The 12964-nt window shown below is 49.8% G+C and overlaps 1 protein-coding gene across 2 annotated transcripts; it reads left to right on the forward strand.

Annotated features, from left to right (window-relative positions):
* The first annotated feature begins 1261 nt into the window (after window positions 1-1261).
* Window positions 1262-12764, forward strand: PHB1 (prohibitin 1). 2 transcript variants are annotated; one of them, XM_059907923.1, is made up of 7 exons: window positions 1262-1341; window positions 2555-2669; window positions 4374-4535; window positions 7266-7408; window positions 7551-7667; window positions 9862-9957; window positions 11623-12764. In XM_059907923.1, exons 2-7 carry the CDS (start codon window positions 2582-2584, stop codon window positions 11833-11835), a joined length of 819 nt encoding a protein of 272 aa, XP_059763906.1. In that variant the 5' UTR covers window positions 1262-1341; window positions 2555-2581; the 3' UTR covers window positions 11836-12764. The 2 variants fall into 2 exon arrangements, with proteins under 2 accessions (XP_059763906.1, XP_059763907.1); XM_059907924.1 differs by having other exon boundaries at window positions 1335-1418.
* The last annotated feature ends 200 nt before the right edge of the window (window positions 12765-12964 follow it).

Here is a 12964-nt window from a genome sequence, read left to right on the forward strand (position 1 = left end):
CCATAATTCAAAAAAACACATGCACCCCAATGTTCATAGCAGCACTATTTACAATAGCCAGGACATGGAAGCAACCTAAATGTCCATCAACAGAGGAATGGATAAAGAAGATGTGGTACATATATACAATGGGATATTACTCAGCCATAAAAAGGAATGAAATTGTAGAGACGTGGATGGACCTAGAGAGTGCCATACAGAGTGAAGTCAGAAAGAGAAAAGCAAATATCGTATAACAATGCGTATATGTGGAATCTAGAAAAACGGTAGAGATGATCTTATTTGCAAAGCAGAGACACAGAGTAGATAACAAATGTATGGATACCAAGGGGGAAAGGGGTGGGGTGGGAGGAATCCGGAGACTGGGATTGACACATATACATTATTGATACTATGTATAAAATAGACAACTGATGGGAACATACTGTATAGCACAGTGAACTCTACCTAATGCGCTGTGGTAACCTAAATGGGAAGGAAGTCCAAAAGGGAGGGGATATCTGTATGTGTATGGCTGATTCATTTTGTTGTGCAGTGGAAGCTAACACACCATTGTAAAGCAACCATACTCCAATAAAAATTAATTAAAAATAAATGAATAAAATTCAATAGAAAATTAACCACCATTTTTAGACCAAAACAAAACAAAACAAAACAAAAGGGTCCACAGGACCCAGACTCAGCCCAACCCCTTTTTTAATTGGTGCATGACCCTGAATGACTCCCTTCCTCTCTCTGGGTCTCATTTTCTAGTCCAGGTGGTCTCTAAGGTTCTCTCTGGTCTGGCAGTCAATGTCCCACAACTCAGGTCGCTTCTAGATAGGTCTTTGGAAAGAAGCCAGCCCTTCAATCTCTCAGCCCACCAGTTACTTCACCACGACTTTCTGCAGCATGCTCACCCGCCCTCTTTCATCAGCTCTAAACTTGCCCTTGCCCTTCTCTGCCACCAGCCAGCAAGCCCAGCCTCTCTTTCCGAGGGCCTTAGCGCCCACCTTCTGGCAGGGTCCAGATCTGTTCAGGACAGGCACGTGCATTTATCCCTCAAGAAACTACAGCACCCAAAAGGCTTTGCGGCAACCTCTGGGCCTTTAGTACCACCAAAGAGAAAGGTTTTTCAGCGCGGGCCAGCCGCTGCATGGCTTTTTGGAAATTGTAGTTCATCTGCGAAGAGCCCGGGAAGTAGGGTAAGGCTGCGAGCCACCCTTCCCAGAATGCATAGCGCTCATCCCCACCAATCGAAGGCACGGATCTTGGAAGGAAGGCGGGGAAGAGGAGGAGCTGCCCGGCGCACGCGCAGTATGTTTGTCTGGGGAATTCATGTGGAGGTCAGAGTGGGAGCAGGTGAGAATGGAGAGGATCGGGTGCGGCCTGCGTCCGGGCGTCTCCGCAGTTCCCCTCTGCACTCCCATTAGCCCCAGGTTTGGGCGGGCGGGGTCCATGCGTGGGTCCGCCTCGTGTCGGAGGGGAAAGGGGGTGAGCACGGGAGGAGCCAGGGGTTGCGTAGAGTGAGGTAGGTGTGTATGGGGGCAAAGTGAGGAATAATCTAGAAGCTCTTAGGAATGGGAAAGCTGAGGGGTCGGGACTGGGCATCCTGGTCTCAGGAAAGATTTAAGTGCACGGGGAGAGATGAAGGTAGAGACGTTGAGGTCTGGGGAGGAGGGAGGGAGGCTGAAGTGGACGACGGCGATGGGGCGGAGCAAGACAAAGTTAAGTGCTGGAGTAGATTCTAGTGAGGTCAGCCGTGCTCCCGCCCACCCCGCCTCAGCCCCCCTACCCCAACCCGTTCCAGGGCTCTCCCTCGGGGTGCAGCTGTTTAGGGCCTTTCTGGCCCGATTGGTTCTCGTGATATGTTGGCCCCAGAACGTCGTGTAGCACCTGCTTCTATAATAACAGGTCATTCTTAATACCTGATGTTGAGAAGCCGCGTGGTGAGGAGTTAAGATGAGCCTTCTAGAATTAGACCTCTAGGTTCTAATCCTGGTTGCCCCCCTCATAGCTGCGTGATCTTAGGCTCCTGGTGTAACTTAATCCCTCTGTGTGCCTCAGTTTCCTCATCTGTAGTTATCTACTTCATACGGGTTGGTGTGAGGATTAAATATGGAAATGGCTTAGGAGACTGCCTAGTATAAAGGTCAGCTATTATTGTTATTTTGTTGTTGGAATCACATTCTTTTCTGAACCAGAATTGCACAGAACCAGCCACGCAGCCTCTCTCCTGGGGCCTGACTGTCCAGGAAATGGGAGGGTGTTTGGTGTGGTGCTAAGTTCTCTGTGGGTATCAAGCCCATGCCTCCTTCCCATTTTGAACCAAGTACCCCAGACCCCTTTTCTTAAGTAGTAGAGAAAGAAGAAAGAAGCGCAGAGGAATTGAGTACACACTTACACAAGCTGCAGAGTGTTATTTATGAAATGTCCTTCAGTCGATAATTTAGAGCTCTCAAGAGTGGGGAAAGAAATAGCCAACTTGACAGGTACATGTGATGCCTCAGAGAGGGCTTTACTCTGAGGATTTGGGGATTGAATTGTTTTGTTTGTTTTGTTTTTACCCCCTTAGGTGTGAGCAGGCCCAGCAGAAGGAGACATGGCTGCCAAAGTGTTTGAGTCCATTGGCAAGTTTGGCCTGGCCTTAGCTGTTGCAGGAGGCGTGGTGAACTCTGCCTTGTATAATGGTGAGGCACTGAGGGGTGGTGGGTCACTGCCCTTTGCCAGAGGATGTCTATTGGTCTTCATAGCCTGTGTGACACTCCTGTTGGCAGCCGCTGTCCGTGAATGTGTTTGTGACCAAGAGGGCTCACCTGCTGCCATCCTGCACCATATGGTTTCATTGTTCTCAGGGCCTCTGTCCTTGTAGCCGTAGGTTCTCTCAGAGCCTTTATTCACCAAGAGCCTCCCAGCCCAGTTGGACGTTTCCACCTGCTCTTGTGAATTTAAAGTGATGCTGCAGCAGAGTGCCAGGATTTCGCTGGCCAGCTGAAATGGAGAGCTCGTTTGTTCTCTTCTGCCTGTGTGTGGAATAACTCAGCAAGGGCTTAAGCCCTTTGGTGACCTTGTCCTGAGCAGGAGCTTTTGCTCTGCTGTGGTTGAGTCTTTCCAGAGAAAATATCTTTGAGATGCACTGCCCAGCTTTTAACAGTGTGCTGGGTGTTTAAGCTGGCTTTTCCACTTTTCTGTGTGACCTTAGGCAAGTCACTTTCCCCTCCCCAGGCCTCAGCTTTCTCATTGGTCAAGCCACAGGACTGAGGTGGTTTATATCTGAGACCCTCTCCACCTCTGATATTCTCCAACTTTCACTGTTGGAAAGTAGCAGTAGATTGACCCACCTCATGTGTGACCCTGACAAGAGGAGGATTACTTTCAGAGTGAAGGTGTTTGGGCCGACTGTAATGTCCAAAAAAGCAGAGACAGAAAGCGGCTGGTCAGAAAAGCCTGCTCTTGGGCTTCCCTGGTGGCACAGTGGTTAAGAATCCGCCTGCCAATGCAGGAGACACGGGTTCGATCCCTGGCCCAGGAAGATCCCACATGCCGCGGAGCAACTAAGCCCATGTGCCACAACTACTGAGCCTGCGCTCTAGAGCCCGTGAGCCACAATTACTGAGCCCATGTGCCACAACTACTGAAGCCCACGCGCCTAGAGCCTGTGCTCCACAGCAAGAGAAGCCACTGCAGTGAGAAGCCCATGCACCACAACGAAGAGTAGCCCCCGCTCACCGCAACTAGAGAAAGCCCGCACACAGTGAAGACACAACGCAACCAAAAATAAAATGAATAAAAGTAAAATAAATTTATTTAAAAAAGAAAGAAAGAAAAGCCTGCTCTCCTTCTATGGCACAGCTTTATACGCTGATCTTTTTGGCCACCCCTGCATAGCTAAACAGTAGTCACCATTACTAATTTCTTTCTGAATCAGCAAGACAGCTCTATAACCCCTTCAAACCTTAGAGAAACCAAGCTATCGGAAAGAAAAAGTGGGGCCTTCCAAATTTTAGGATTGCCATAGGGAGGATGCTGCTTCCGGAAACACTGGGTTAAATTGGAACCAGGATGGACTGTGCTAATAGTGAAGACCTTGGTGAGTTTTAGAAGTTTTGGGAGGTGGTTAATCAGAAAATCAGCAGCCAGTTGTTTCAAGGAGAAAGGCTGCTGAGGAATAGAGCCTATTACCGAAGTCCTTGGGAGGACATGTGGGATGGGAAATGACTGCTTAGTTTTGTAGCTGTTTAGAGGCCTCTAGAGACCAGAAGTGTAGGAAGAAAGAGCAGGAGAGGGGAGACTTAATAAATGAATGGAAAACACCAGGGATCTTTCAAAACCATGATCCTTTTGGTTAAAGGGTGAGGGGATTTTTCTGACCCATCATTATCCTTCATTCCTAGTGGATGCTGGGCACAGAGCTGTCATCTTTGACCGGTTCCGTGGAGTGCAGGACATTGTCGTAGGGGAAGGGACTCACTTCCTCATCCCTTGGGTACAGAAACCAATTATCTTTGACTGCCGCTCTCGACCGCGTAACGTGCCAGTAATCACTGGTAGCAAAGGTGAGTCTTGTCTGTGGGTCAGGTAAAGTAGAGAGTGGAAGGGCTGCTGTGGGATCCCGAACGGGTTGAACTTCTCGTAATACGAATTCCTGGGATATTTTCCGTGAAGAGTTTTATGTGGCTACAGAGAAAGAAATATACAGGCATACCTCAGAGATGTTGTGAGTCCAGTTCCAGACCACCACAACAAAGCACATATTGTGATAAAGCGAGTCACACGAATATTTTGGTTTCCCAGTGCATATAGAAGTTTACCCCATACTGTAGCCCGTTATGGGTGCAATAGCTTTATCTCTAAAGAAACAATATATATACAATACCTTAATTAAAAAATACTTTATGGCTAAAAAATGCTAGCCATCATCAGATCACCATAACAAACATAATAATATTGGGAAAGTTTGAAATATTGCAAGAATTACCAAAATGTGACAGAGACATGAAGTGAGCAGGTGCTGTTAGAAAAACGGTGCCGATAGACTTGTTTGACACAGGGTTGCCCCAAACCTTCAATTTGTAAAAAATGCAGTGTCTGTGAAGCTCAGGAAAATGAGGTATGCCTATATACTTAAAATACACACACGGTTGTACAAATTTAGAGAAATGAACAAAGATATATTTCAAGAGTTACATAACAATCCAATTTTAAAGAAATCTAAATGTGCCTTTGCTCCCTCGGTTGACCCTTCCCATCAGTTCTTGTTCCCCAGGGTGACTGTAAACCGATCTCCAGCCGTTCTGTTTGCCTTCACAGCTGACTTACCCTTTGCCTTGCTTTCCAAGGCCTCTGTTTCCAGCAGTGCGGCCCTCACATTGTTATCTCACAGGCCAAGGCCCACATCCCTGAGAGCAATCTGGTCTGACACGCCACTGGCTTCCCAGTTGGATCCTAAAATGAATTGCTCTCATGGTTCTCCCCTCACCGTACACATAGAGGTGCACAGGCAGTAAATGGAGTGGCAGAGGCTGCCTTGGCCGTGACGTCTCTGTGCAGCAGGAGGAGCGGGTTGGTGGATGTTGCTGTCCCAGCAGATGTTTGCTTTCTGTGATAGTGCCAGGCTTTGTGCTGGGTCAGAGGGTGGGGTAGCTCAAAGCTGACTAAAGCGGGAGCCTTTAGGAGCTCGATCTAGCTAAGGAGATAGCCATGTGGACAGACATTAGAGTGGGGCGTGGTGACTACAGCGTGGAGGGGAAGCAGAGAAGAGAGCTCCTGTGAGGGATGTGCGTCTGCACTGGCACTTTAGAATGAGAAGTGCGTCGGGCAGAGGAGGGGAAAGGGTACATTGGTGTTGACTAATCTGTCCTGTCGCTCCTGGCGAGGGAGAGGAGGAGCCTCCTGTAAAGGGTCTGGCCTGCCTACTACATCAGAGGAAATCAGCGGTGGGGTGGCGTTAATCAAGAAACATCATATTTTAACTTAAAGGCCTAGTTCTGAACTTTCCACCTTTTTGGGATTTCTTTCTCTACTGTTTTGCAGTTGTTCTAAGGATACATTATACACCTATCTTCAAAACTTGATAGGAACGTGCAGAGATCAGGGACGGACGTATAACCATTTCCCACTCTGGTGCCTGGTTCAGAACTCATCTCATGGGCGTTTGGTCCATATTGTTGATGACTGCACGCAGGCTGTGACAGTGCCTTAGCTCCAAGCAGGACTGCATTGTCAGGGGAAGTTGTACTTCCCTCCCTGGGTCCTTTGACGGCCAAGTAATGAGAAGCGGCCTCTAGATGAGTCTGATAACCCCTTACATCTGTTGCGCATTTGACAGAGTGCTTTTATATCTGTTTCCTCCTTCGGTTTCTCCCAACATGCCTGGGAGGCAGATGAAATCATCCCCGTTCTTTTTTTTTTTAATAAATTTATTTTTTATTTACTTTTGGCTGTGTTGGGTCCCCGCCGCTGTGTGCGGGCTCTCTCCAGCTGCGGCGAGCAGGGACCACCCCCCATCGCGGCACACGGGCCCCTCCCCGCGGCGGCCCCTCCCGTCGCGGAGCACGGGGTAGGCGCACGGGCTTCAGCAGTCGTGGCACGCAGGCCCAGCAGCTGTGGCCCGTGAGCTCCAGAGCACAGGCCCAGCAGCCGTGGCACATGGGCCCAGCCGCTCCACGGCATGTGGGATCCTCCCGGACCAGGGACGGAACCCATGCCCCCTGCACTGGCTGGTGGACCCCCAACCACTGTGCCACCAGGGGAGTCCCCATCCCTATTCTTATATGTGAGGAAATAAGCTGAGATAGGCTAAGGCTTAGTGAGCCCGCGTAATTAGTAAACAGCAGAGTTGAGGCTGCAGCCAGGACTTAGACTGCTAGTCTGCTGGACCCACGGTCACCTCTCTGAGGCACTCTCCTACCTTGGGCCACATTCACTGGGCCTTGCAGAGGCCTTGCGCTAGAATTCTTGGCATTGGCCTATCTGTTTTCTTAAAATATTCAGTGTTCCAGGCATTTCCATGGCACCTATTAGACATACAATCTGAATTTGCTTATATCAGAGGGCATTCAGGACACACTGAAAAGCTGTCATCCCCAGAATCCTTTGAGAAGTTTTTAACGCTGATGCTGTGCTGGGTTCTGTACCAAGGAGACCACGCACAGGTGCTCCTCACCCTCTGGGATCTGATAAGCAGCAACTTTACTTATAAATTTTAGCAGATTTGGGGTAGGAGAGGTCATAGAAGGCCACCTTGGTTTTCATTTTTAACTCCAGCACTTCTCCCCTACCCTAAGATTTACAGAATGTCAACATCACCTTGCGCATCCTCTTCCGGCCGGTTGCTAGCCAGCTTCCCCGCATCTTCACCAGCATCGGAGAGGACTACGACGAGCGCGTGCTGCCGTCCATCACCACAGAGATCCTCAAGTCCGTGGTGGTGAGTGAACAGGGCCTCAGCCTCGAGCCTCGAGCCCAGCCCCCGAGGGGTCGCTAGGTGGCAGGAAGAGCTTGGCGGTGACTGGTTGGGACTCTGCTTCCTCATTATCCTGACCGGCTCCTCTGCCCTCCCTTGGAACCAGGCTCGCTTTGATGCTGGAGAACTGATCACCCAGAGAGAGCTGGTCTCCAGACAGGTGAGCGATGACCTCACGGAGCGAGCAGCAACCTTTGGGCTCATCCTGGACGACGTATCCTTGGTAAGGGTCTTGGGGTGCCTGCAGGGGAGGGTATCTGGGTAGACACTGTGAGGTCCTACCTTCCACTTTCCTCAGTGAAGGCTTGAAAACATGGAACCTTCTTGGTGGCATGTGGCAGTCTCCTTGGGTTTGTTTTCAGAAGAAGGTTCTTTTACCTCCCCTGTGCCACAGACATTCTTCTTTTAATTTTTGGCCCTAACCACTAGATTTTTTACCTTCCCCAAACTGAATGTTCCCCCGAGCTCCCCAGGAAGTGATGTCGTGTTAACCCTGTTTGACACAGGCAGAAATTGCCCGGTAGAGACTAGAGAACAGCTTGGATAGTCTTCCTCCCTAGCACAGACCTCCCAGCCTGACCCCGGGGAATTTCCTAACACCTAGGGTCTAAAGCGCAGTGAAGTGAGCTCTGGGGCCTCCCCATGAAAGGTGATAGAGTGTCAGTGAATGGTTCTGTTTCCCAAAGCCTGGTATGGGAGGCAGGGGGCATCTCTGAGGCATAAGCTATCCACTTGAGACTGTGTGGTCTGTGTATTTATATGATACTGAATGCCGCAATGCAGACAGAAAGCAATACAGGCTGGATAGCATTTCAGATCGAGGAGGGTGAGGGGAAGGGGTCGTGTTTCTGATTCTCCGGGAAAAGTCATTTGGAGTGATTTGTTCGGGTAGTGAGGTAGAGTGTTTCCCGTTCCGTTCTCCTGTGCGTCGCTGGGGAAAGGCACAGCTTCCCCCTCAGCATCTGTGCAGCTGCTTAAACAGTAACACTCTACATACCCTGCGCTCACCCCAGGGCACTGCTCCACTTGCAGCAACTGCCTTCCAGCCGTGGAAGGGCTCGTGGGCTCCCTCTACTGGCAAGACGCCAGGCTGCAGCCATTTGGCTCCTTGGACCAGAGTGGTTCCTCAGGCTCTCCCACTTAGTGTTAAACTAAACACTGTGGCCGTGAGAACACACTAAGTAAAAACCTAAGGAGAAGCTTGGCATTTTGCTAGACTTTAACCACATACTCCATTCTGGGGAAATGCAGGTTGACCACAAGAAACCATATCTAAGAGGTGTGAGAAGAAAATTAGGTTTCAGGGGAATTTGCTGCCCTCAGCTGCCCCTTTTAGAAAGAAATTTTATTCCTTAATTACGCATTTCATTTTCATTGCTCAGGATTGTATTTTCTTTCCCAAACTTTGAACAAGAGTCCAGAAATGGAGCAGGCGAGGTAGAACAGCTGCAGTTTAAGAGTTAGGAGTGTTAAAAATTCTGGAAGACATTGGACTGGGATTTACTCTTCAGGAGAAGTTTTGAGCTGCTTATTTTCTTTTTTTAAAGCAGAGGTTGGGAGGGTAGTGGAGGAAATGAAACAAGTAGAATTTGATAGCAAAACCAATGCTATTATCCCCTTTATTCTTCCCTTTTAATAAAAAGTATAGATAGATAAATAAACTAGACTAGGCATTAGTAGTGCTGAGATCTGTTCCCATTGTTTGCACTGTCATTACGGATAGTCACTTCAGTGAAGTCTCGGTCACTCATGTTGTCAGGGAAGACCTATGCATAATCAGAATTTTAAATCTTCACCCGAAACAATATCTTTACCTGCCTTCTCTTTCTTTTAAACCCTTTATCAGAAGCACTCACACATAGGGAATACCATGATTTGCAAAATCATGATTTGGAAATCGTCTCTCTCGTCCTCTTCCTGTTTTGTGGTGGAGATGCTGTGAGAAAGCAGTGGACTGGTTAAGTCATAAAGCAGAGAGCATCACACTCTTGAATCCCTGAGAACCAGCTGCATCCCTCACTCTCAGGGGCTCAGTTTTCCATCTGGCTTCTCTGGGGGCTTCAAGCAGGCCATCAAAGGACCTTGGAAGAGCACTAGTCAGTGGTGGGGGTCCTGGAACCCACAGGTCTCCTCCCCTAGGGAGGTGGTCAATCGAGTAGATACCTTCTGGTGCCCATGGGCGGTTTTCTACCTGAGGGTGCCAGAATGAGGTACAGGAGCACTTTGGGAAGCCGAGGATTCTGGGGTGTGAACTCAGTTTGGGCACGGATGTGGAGGTGGAAGGGCGTTCTGGCCTCACATTGTCTCCAGCTGCTAGAGCCATTCGTGGCCTCTTCCTCCAGTGGCCGTGGGGGTCCTGCAGCAGCGCTGTCTAAGCCATTACTCTGCCTCATCTCGTGCTCACTCTCTCCCCTTAGACGCATCTGACCTTCGGGAAGGAGTTCACAGAAGCGGTGGAAGCCAAACAGGTGGCTCAGCAGGAAGCAGAGAGGGCCAGATTTGTGGTGGAAAAGGTGAGCACTCAACCAGATGGCAGGAGCCTCTCTCCCCTTTCCCCTGTGCTCAGCCTCCCTGTTTGCCGGGTGGCCTGGAAATTCATCATCTGTCATCTCTTCCGGGATCATTGGAAGGGGATTGAAGGGACTGTACTCCTGCAATTGGTTCCAGAGTCTTCAGGGTCTAGTTAGGGATATGTGAAGTTATGTTCTTAAATCACTGAAGGGTAATTTTTTTCCCACGTCCCTAAGATCATAAACAATCTCCCACAAATAAAAGTTTCTTCTGGAATATTTTCAGCTTCACTGAGAAGTCATTTTTAACCGTGGTTACACAGTGAAGGCTGACAGCAAAAGGGATCAAACGTGGCACCAGGTGCACTATCATCACTGGATTTTTTTCAAGGACTAAATCCATCCAGATGTGTCAGAGTGTGCTGGGACGCAGTATAGTTGCATAGGGCCTGGTCTTTGGGTCTTTGCAAAGGTGTATTTATTTCATGTATTCCCTTCTCCCCACCACTAATTCTCTTGGATTTTTATTCCTAATCCAAGACACCTTAGTCCTTAGAATCAGGCAAAAGAGAGGTATATGGGTAGACATTTCACTTTAGAGAATATAAACTCCATGTGGATGGAGACTTATTTTTGTTTTTCCACTTTTTTCTGCCTCTCTCCAGCACCTAGAACATGTCCAAAACCATGCCTGGGATAGATACTAGGTACCAATAAAACATTCGTTGAGTGGACAGTCCCAGAACCTCGGTTGAACAGCTGTGTGTTAATCTCAGAGAGGCTCCGCACTGCGTTCTCCTCCCGTACTTCTGAGGGTCACGCATTGCAGATAGACGTCATCTTTTTGATGAGGGTAGGGAAAGCCAGGAGGTCTCGTTCTGGGTGCCTCAGTTCCTGGTCGGGAACCAGTTTAGCCCAAGAGCAACTTCAGAGAGCGTCCCGTGCCTGCGGCTCCTACCTAGCTGCACTGGTTTGTTTTTTTTTTTTTTAATTTAATTAATTAATTAATTAATTTATGTCTGTGTTGGGTCTTCGTGTCTGCGCGAGGGCTTTCTCTAGTTGCGGCGAGTGGGGGCCACTCTTCATCGCGGTGCGCGGGCCTCTCACTATCGCGGCCTCTCCTGTTGCGGAGCACAGGCTCCAGACGCGCAGGCTCAGTAATTGTGGCTCACGGACCTAGTTGCTCCACGGCATGTGGGATCTTCCCAGACCAGGGCTCGAACCCGTGTCCCCTGCATTGGCAGGCAGACTCTCAACCACTGTGCCATCAGGGAAGCCCACTGCACTGGTTTTGATGAAAGTCACTTTGACTTGGGGCTGGAGGGAAAGATGAGGATTAATTCCATCTTTCTTTCTCTCCTGCTTTCCTTGGCCTGGGGTCCTCCTGCCTCGGAGTATGTGGCTGGACTGGGTTGCTATTAATATTATTGAGGACTTTTAAATAAGACAGCTGTTTATATAGCCAGCAGAAATGTGTCCCTACAGTGGCATGACGGGAGAGAGGAGGATTGGGTGGACAGTGCTTGTTGGCCCTGGCTGGAGGGGGAGGTAAAGTCCCAGAGTTCCTTCGGGACCCGGTGAGGGTGCCTAACGTGGTCCTTTTGAGGCTGTAGCCGCCATGCAGCACCCCAAGGTGTGCTCTTGGTCTCTCTGCTTCCACCCCCGTAGGCTGAGCAGCAGAAGAAGGCAGCCATCATCTCTGCGGAGGGCGACTCCAAGGCAGCGGAGCTGATCGCCAACTCGCTCGCCACTGCAGGCGACGGCCTGATAGAGCTGCGCAAGCTGGAGGCAGCGGAGGACATCGCGTACCAGCTGTCGCGCTCCCGGAACATCACCTACCTGCCCACTGGGCAGTCGGTGCTCCTCCAGCTGCCCCAGTGAGACCCGCACCTCCTGGGGCCATCTGGACCACAGCCCCCATGATGCTCACCACCACCTTCCTTCTCCCGCCCCAGAAATCACTGTGAAACTTCATGATTGGCTTAAAGTGAAGGAAATAAAAGTAAAATCACTTCAGATCTCTAATTACTCGATCAGGTGAAGCTCTTTCACTCTTCTCATTTCCATCCCCTTTTTTTATCCACCTCCCTACCCAGAGTTGCCAAGTGCCTACACAGACCAGCTTGGCTCCCGTCTTTGGGGCCTGCTGGCACTCCAGCCTAGGCACTGGCAGTTGGCAGAAGACAGGCAGGGCCATGTGTGTGATGAGCTCGGAGTCAGTGGGCGGCCTGAGTAAACTGGTAGCCTCCAACCTATCTTTTATTCATGATCTGAGGAAGGCGGCGTGCGCAGCTGAACAACAACGACACAGGCCTCGGTTTTTTCCAGTGCTTCCTTCACCTATCCAGCCGAAGAGAGGTGCTGGGGAGGGTCAGAGAGGAAGCGATCTGTCTCTTACCATAGGCCAGTTCTCTTTAACTGCGGGGCCAGCGGAAGCACGGATTGAAGAATCTGCCCCTGTGAAGGTGGGTGGGCTGATTTGCTGCCCTACCCCCACCCCAGGGTCCTAAAACTGGAATGGACTTGGGTAATGAGAGAGCAGGCCTGGACCAAGATGTGAGTCCTCTGGCCTTCCTCTCCACCTCCCACCTTGGTGTCTCAAATACCCGGCGGATTTCCAGCTTGAAGGATTGCATCCGGCCGAGGCTACATGGGCCTGCCAAAGACGTGTGCATCCTGCGTTCCTGGCTTCCCTTGTTCGGAGACTGCCCTTTCTAGAGGGCTCTGTGCCTGTGCCTTGAAGGAAACAACCACGGGAAGAAAACAAATGTGTGTAAACTGCTATCAATAAATGACACCCAGACCTTCCAGCTCAGTCTGACGGGGTTTTTGTGTGTGTGTGTGGGAACCGTGGGATCAGAACAGAGCATTCTAGCAGTTTTTGTGTGCACGTTTGTATCACCAGCTAGGACAGAATCTCCAGCAGGGCAGAAAATGCTTTGGTTTCAGAAAACACTTTGTGCCGTGTTCCAGATCCATCCCAGCCTGAAATGAATCAGTGGTGTCAAGT

This window comes from Balaenoptera ricei, chromosome 20 (assembly GCF_028023285.1).
Source record: "Balaenoptera ricei isolate mBalRic1 chromosome 20, mBalRic1.hap2, whole genome shotgun sequence".
Lineage (NCBI taxonomy): Eukaryota > Metazoa > Chordata > Mammalia > Artiodactyla > Balaenopteridae > Balaenoptera > Balaenoptera ricei.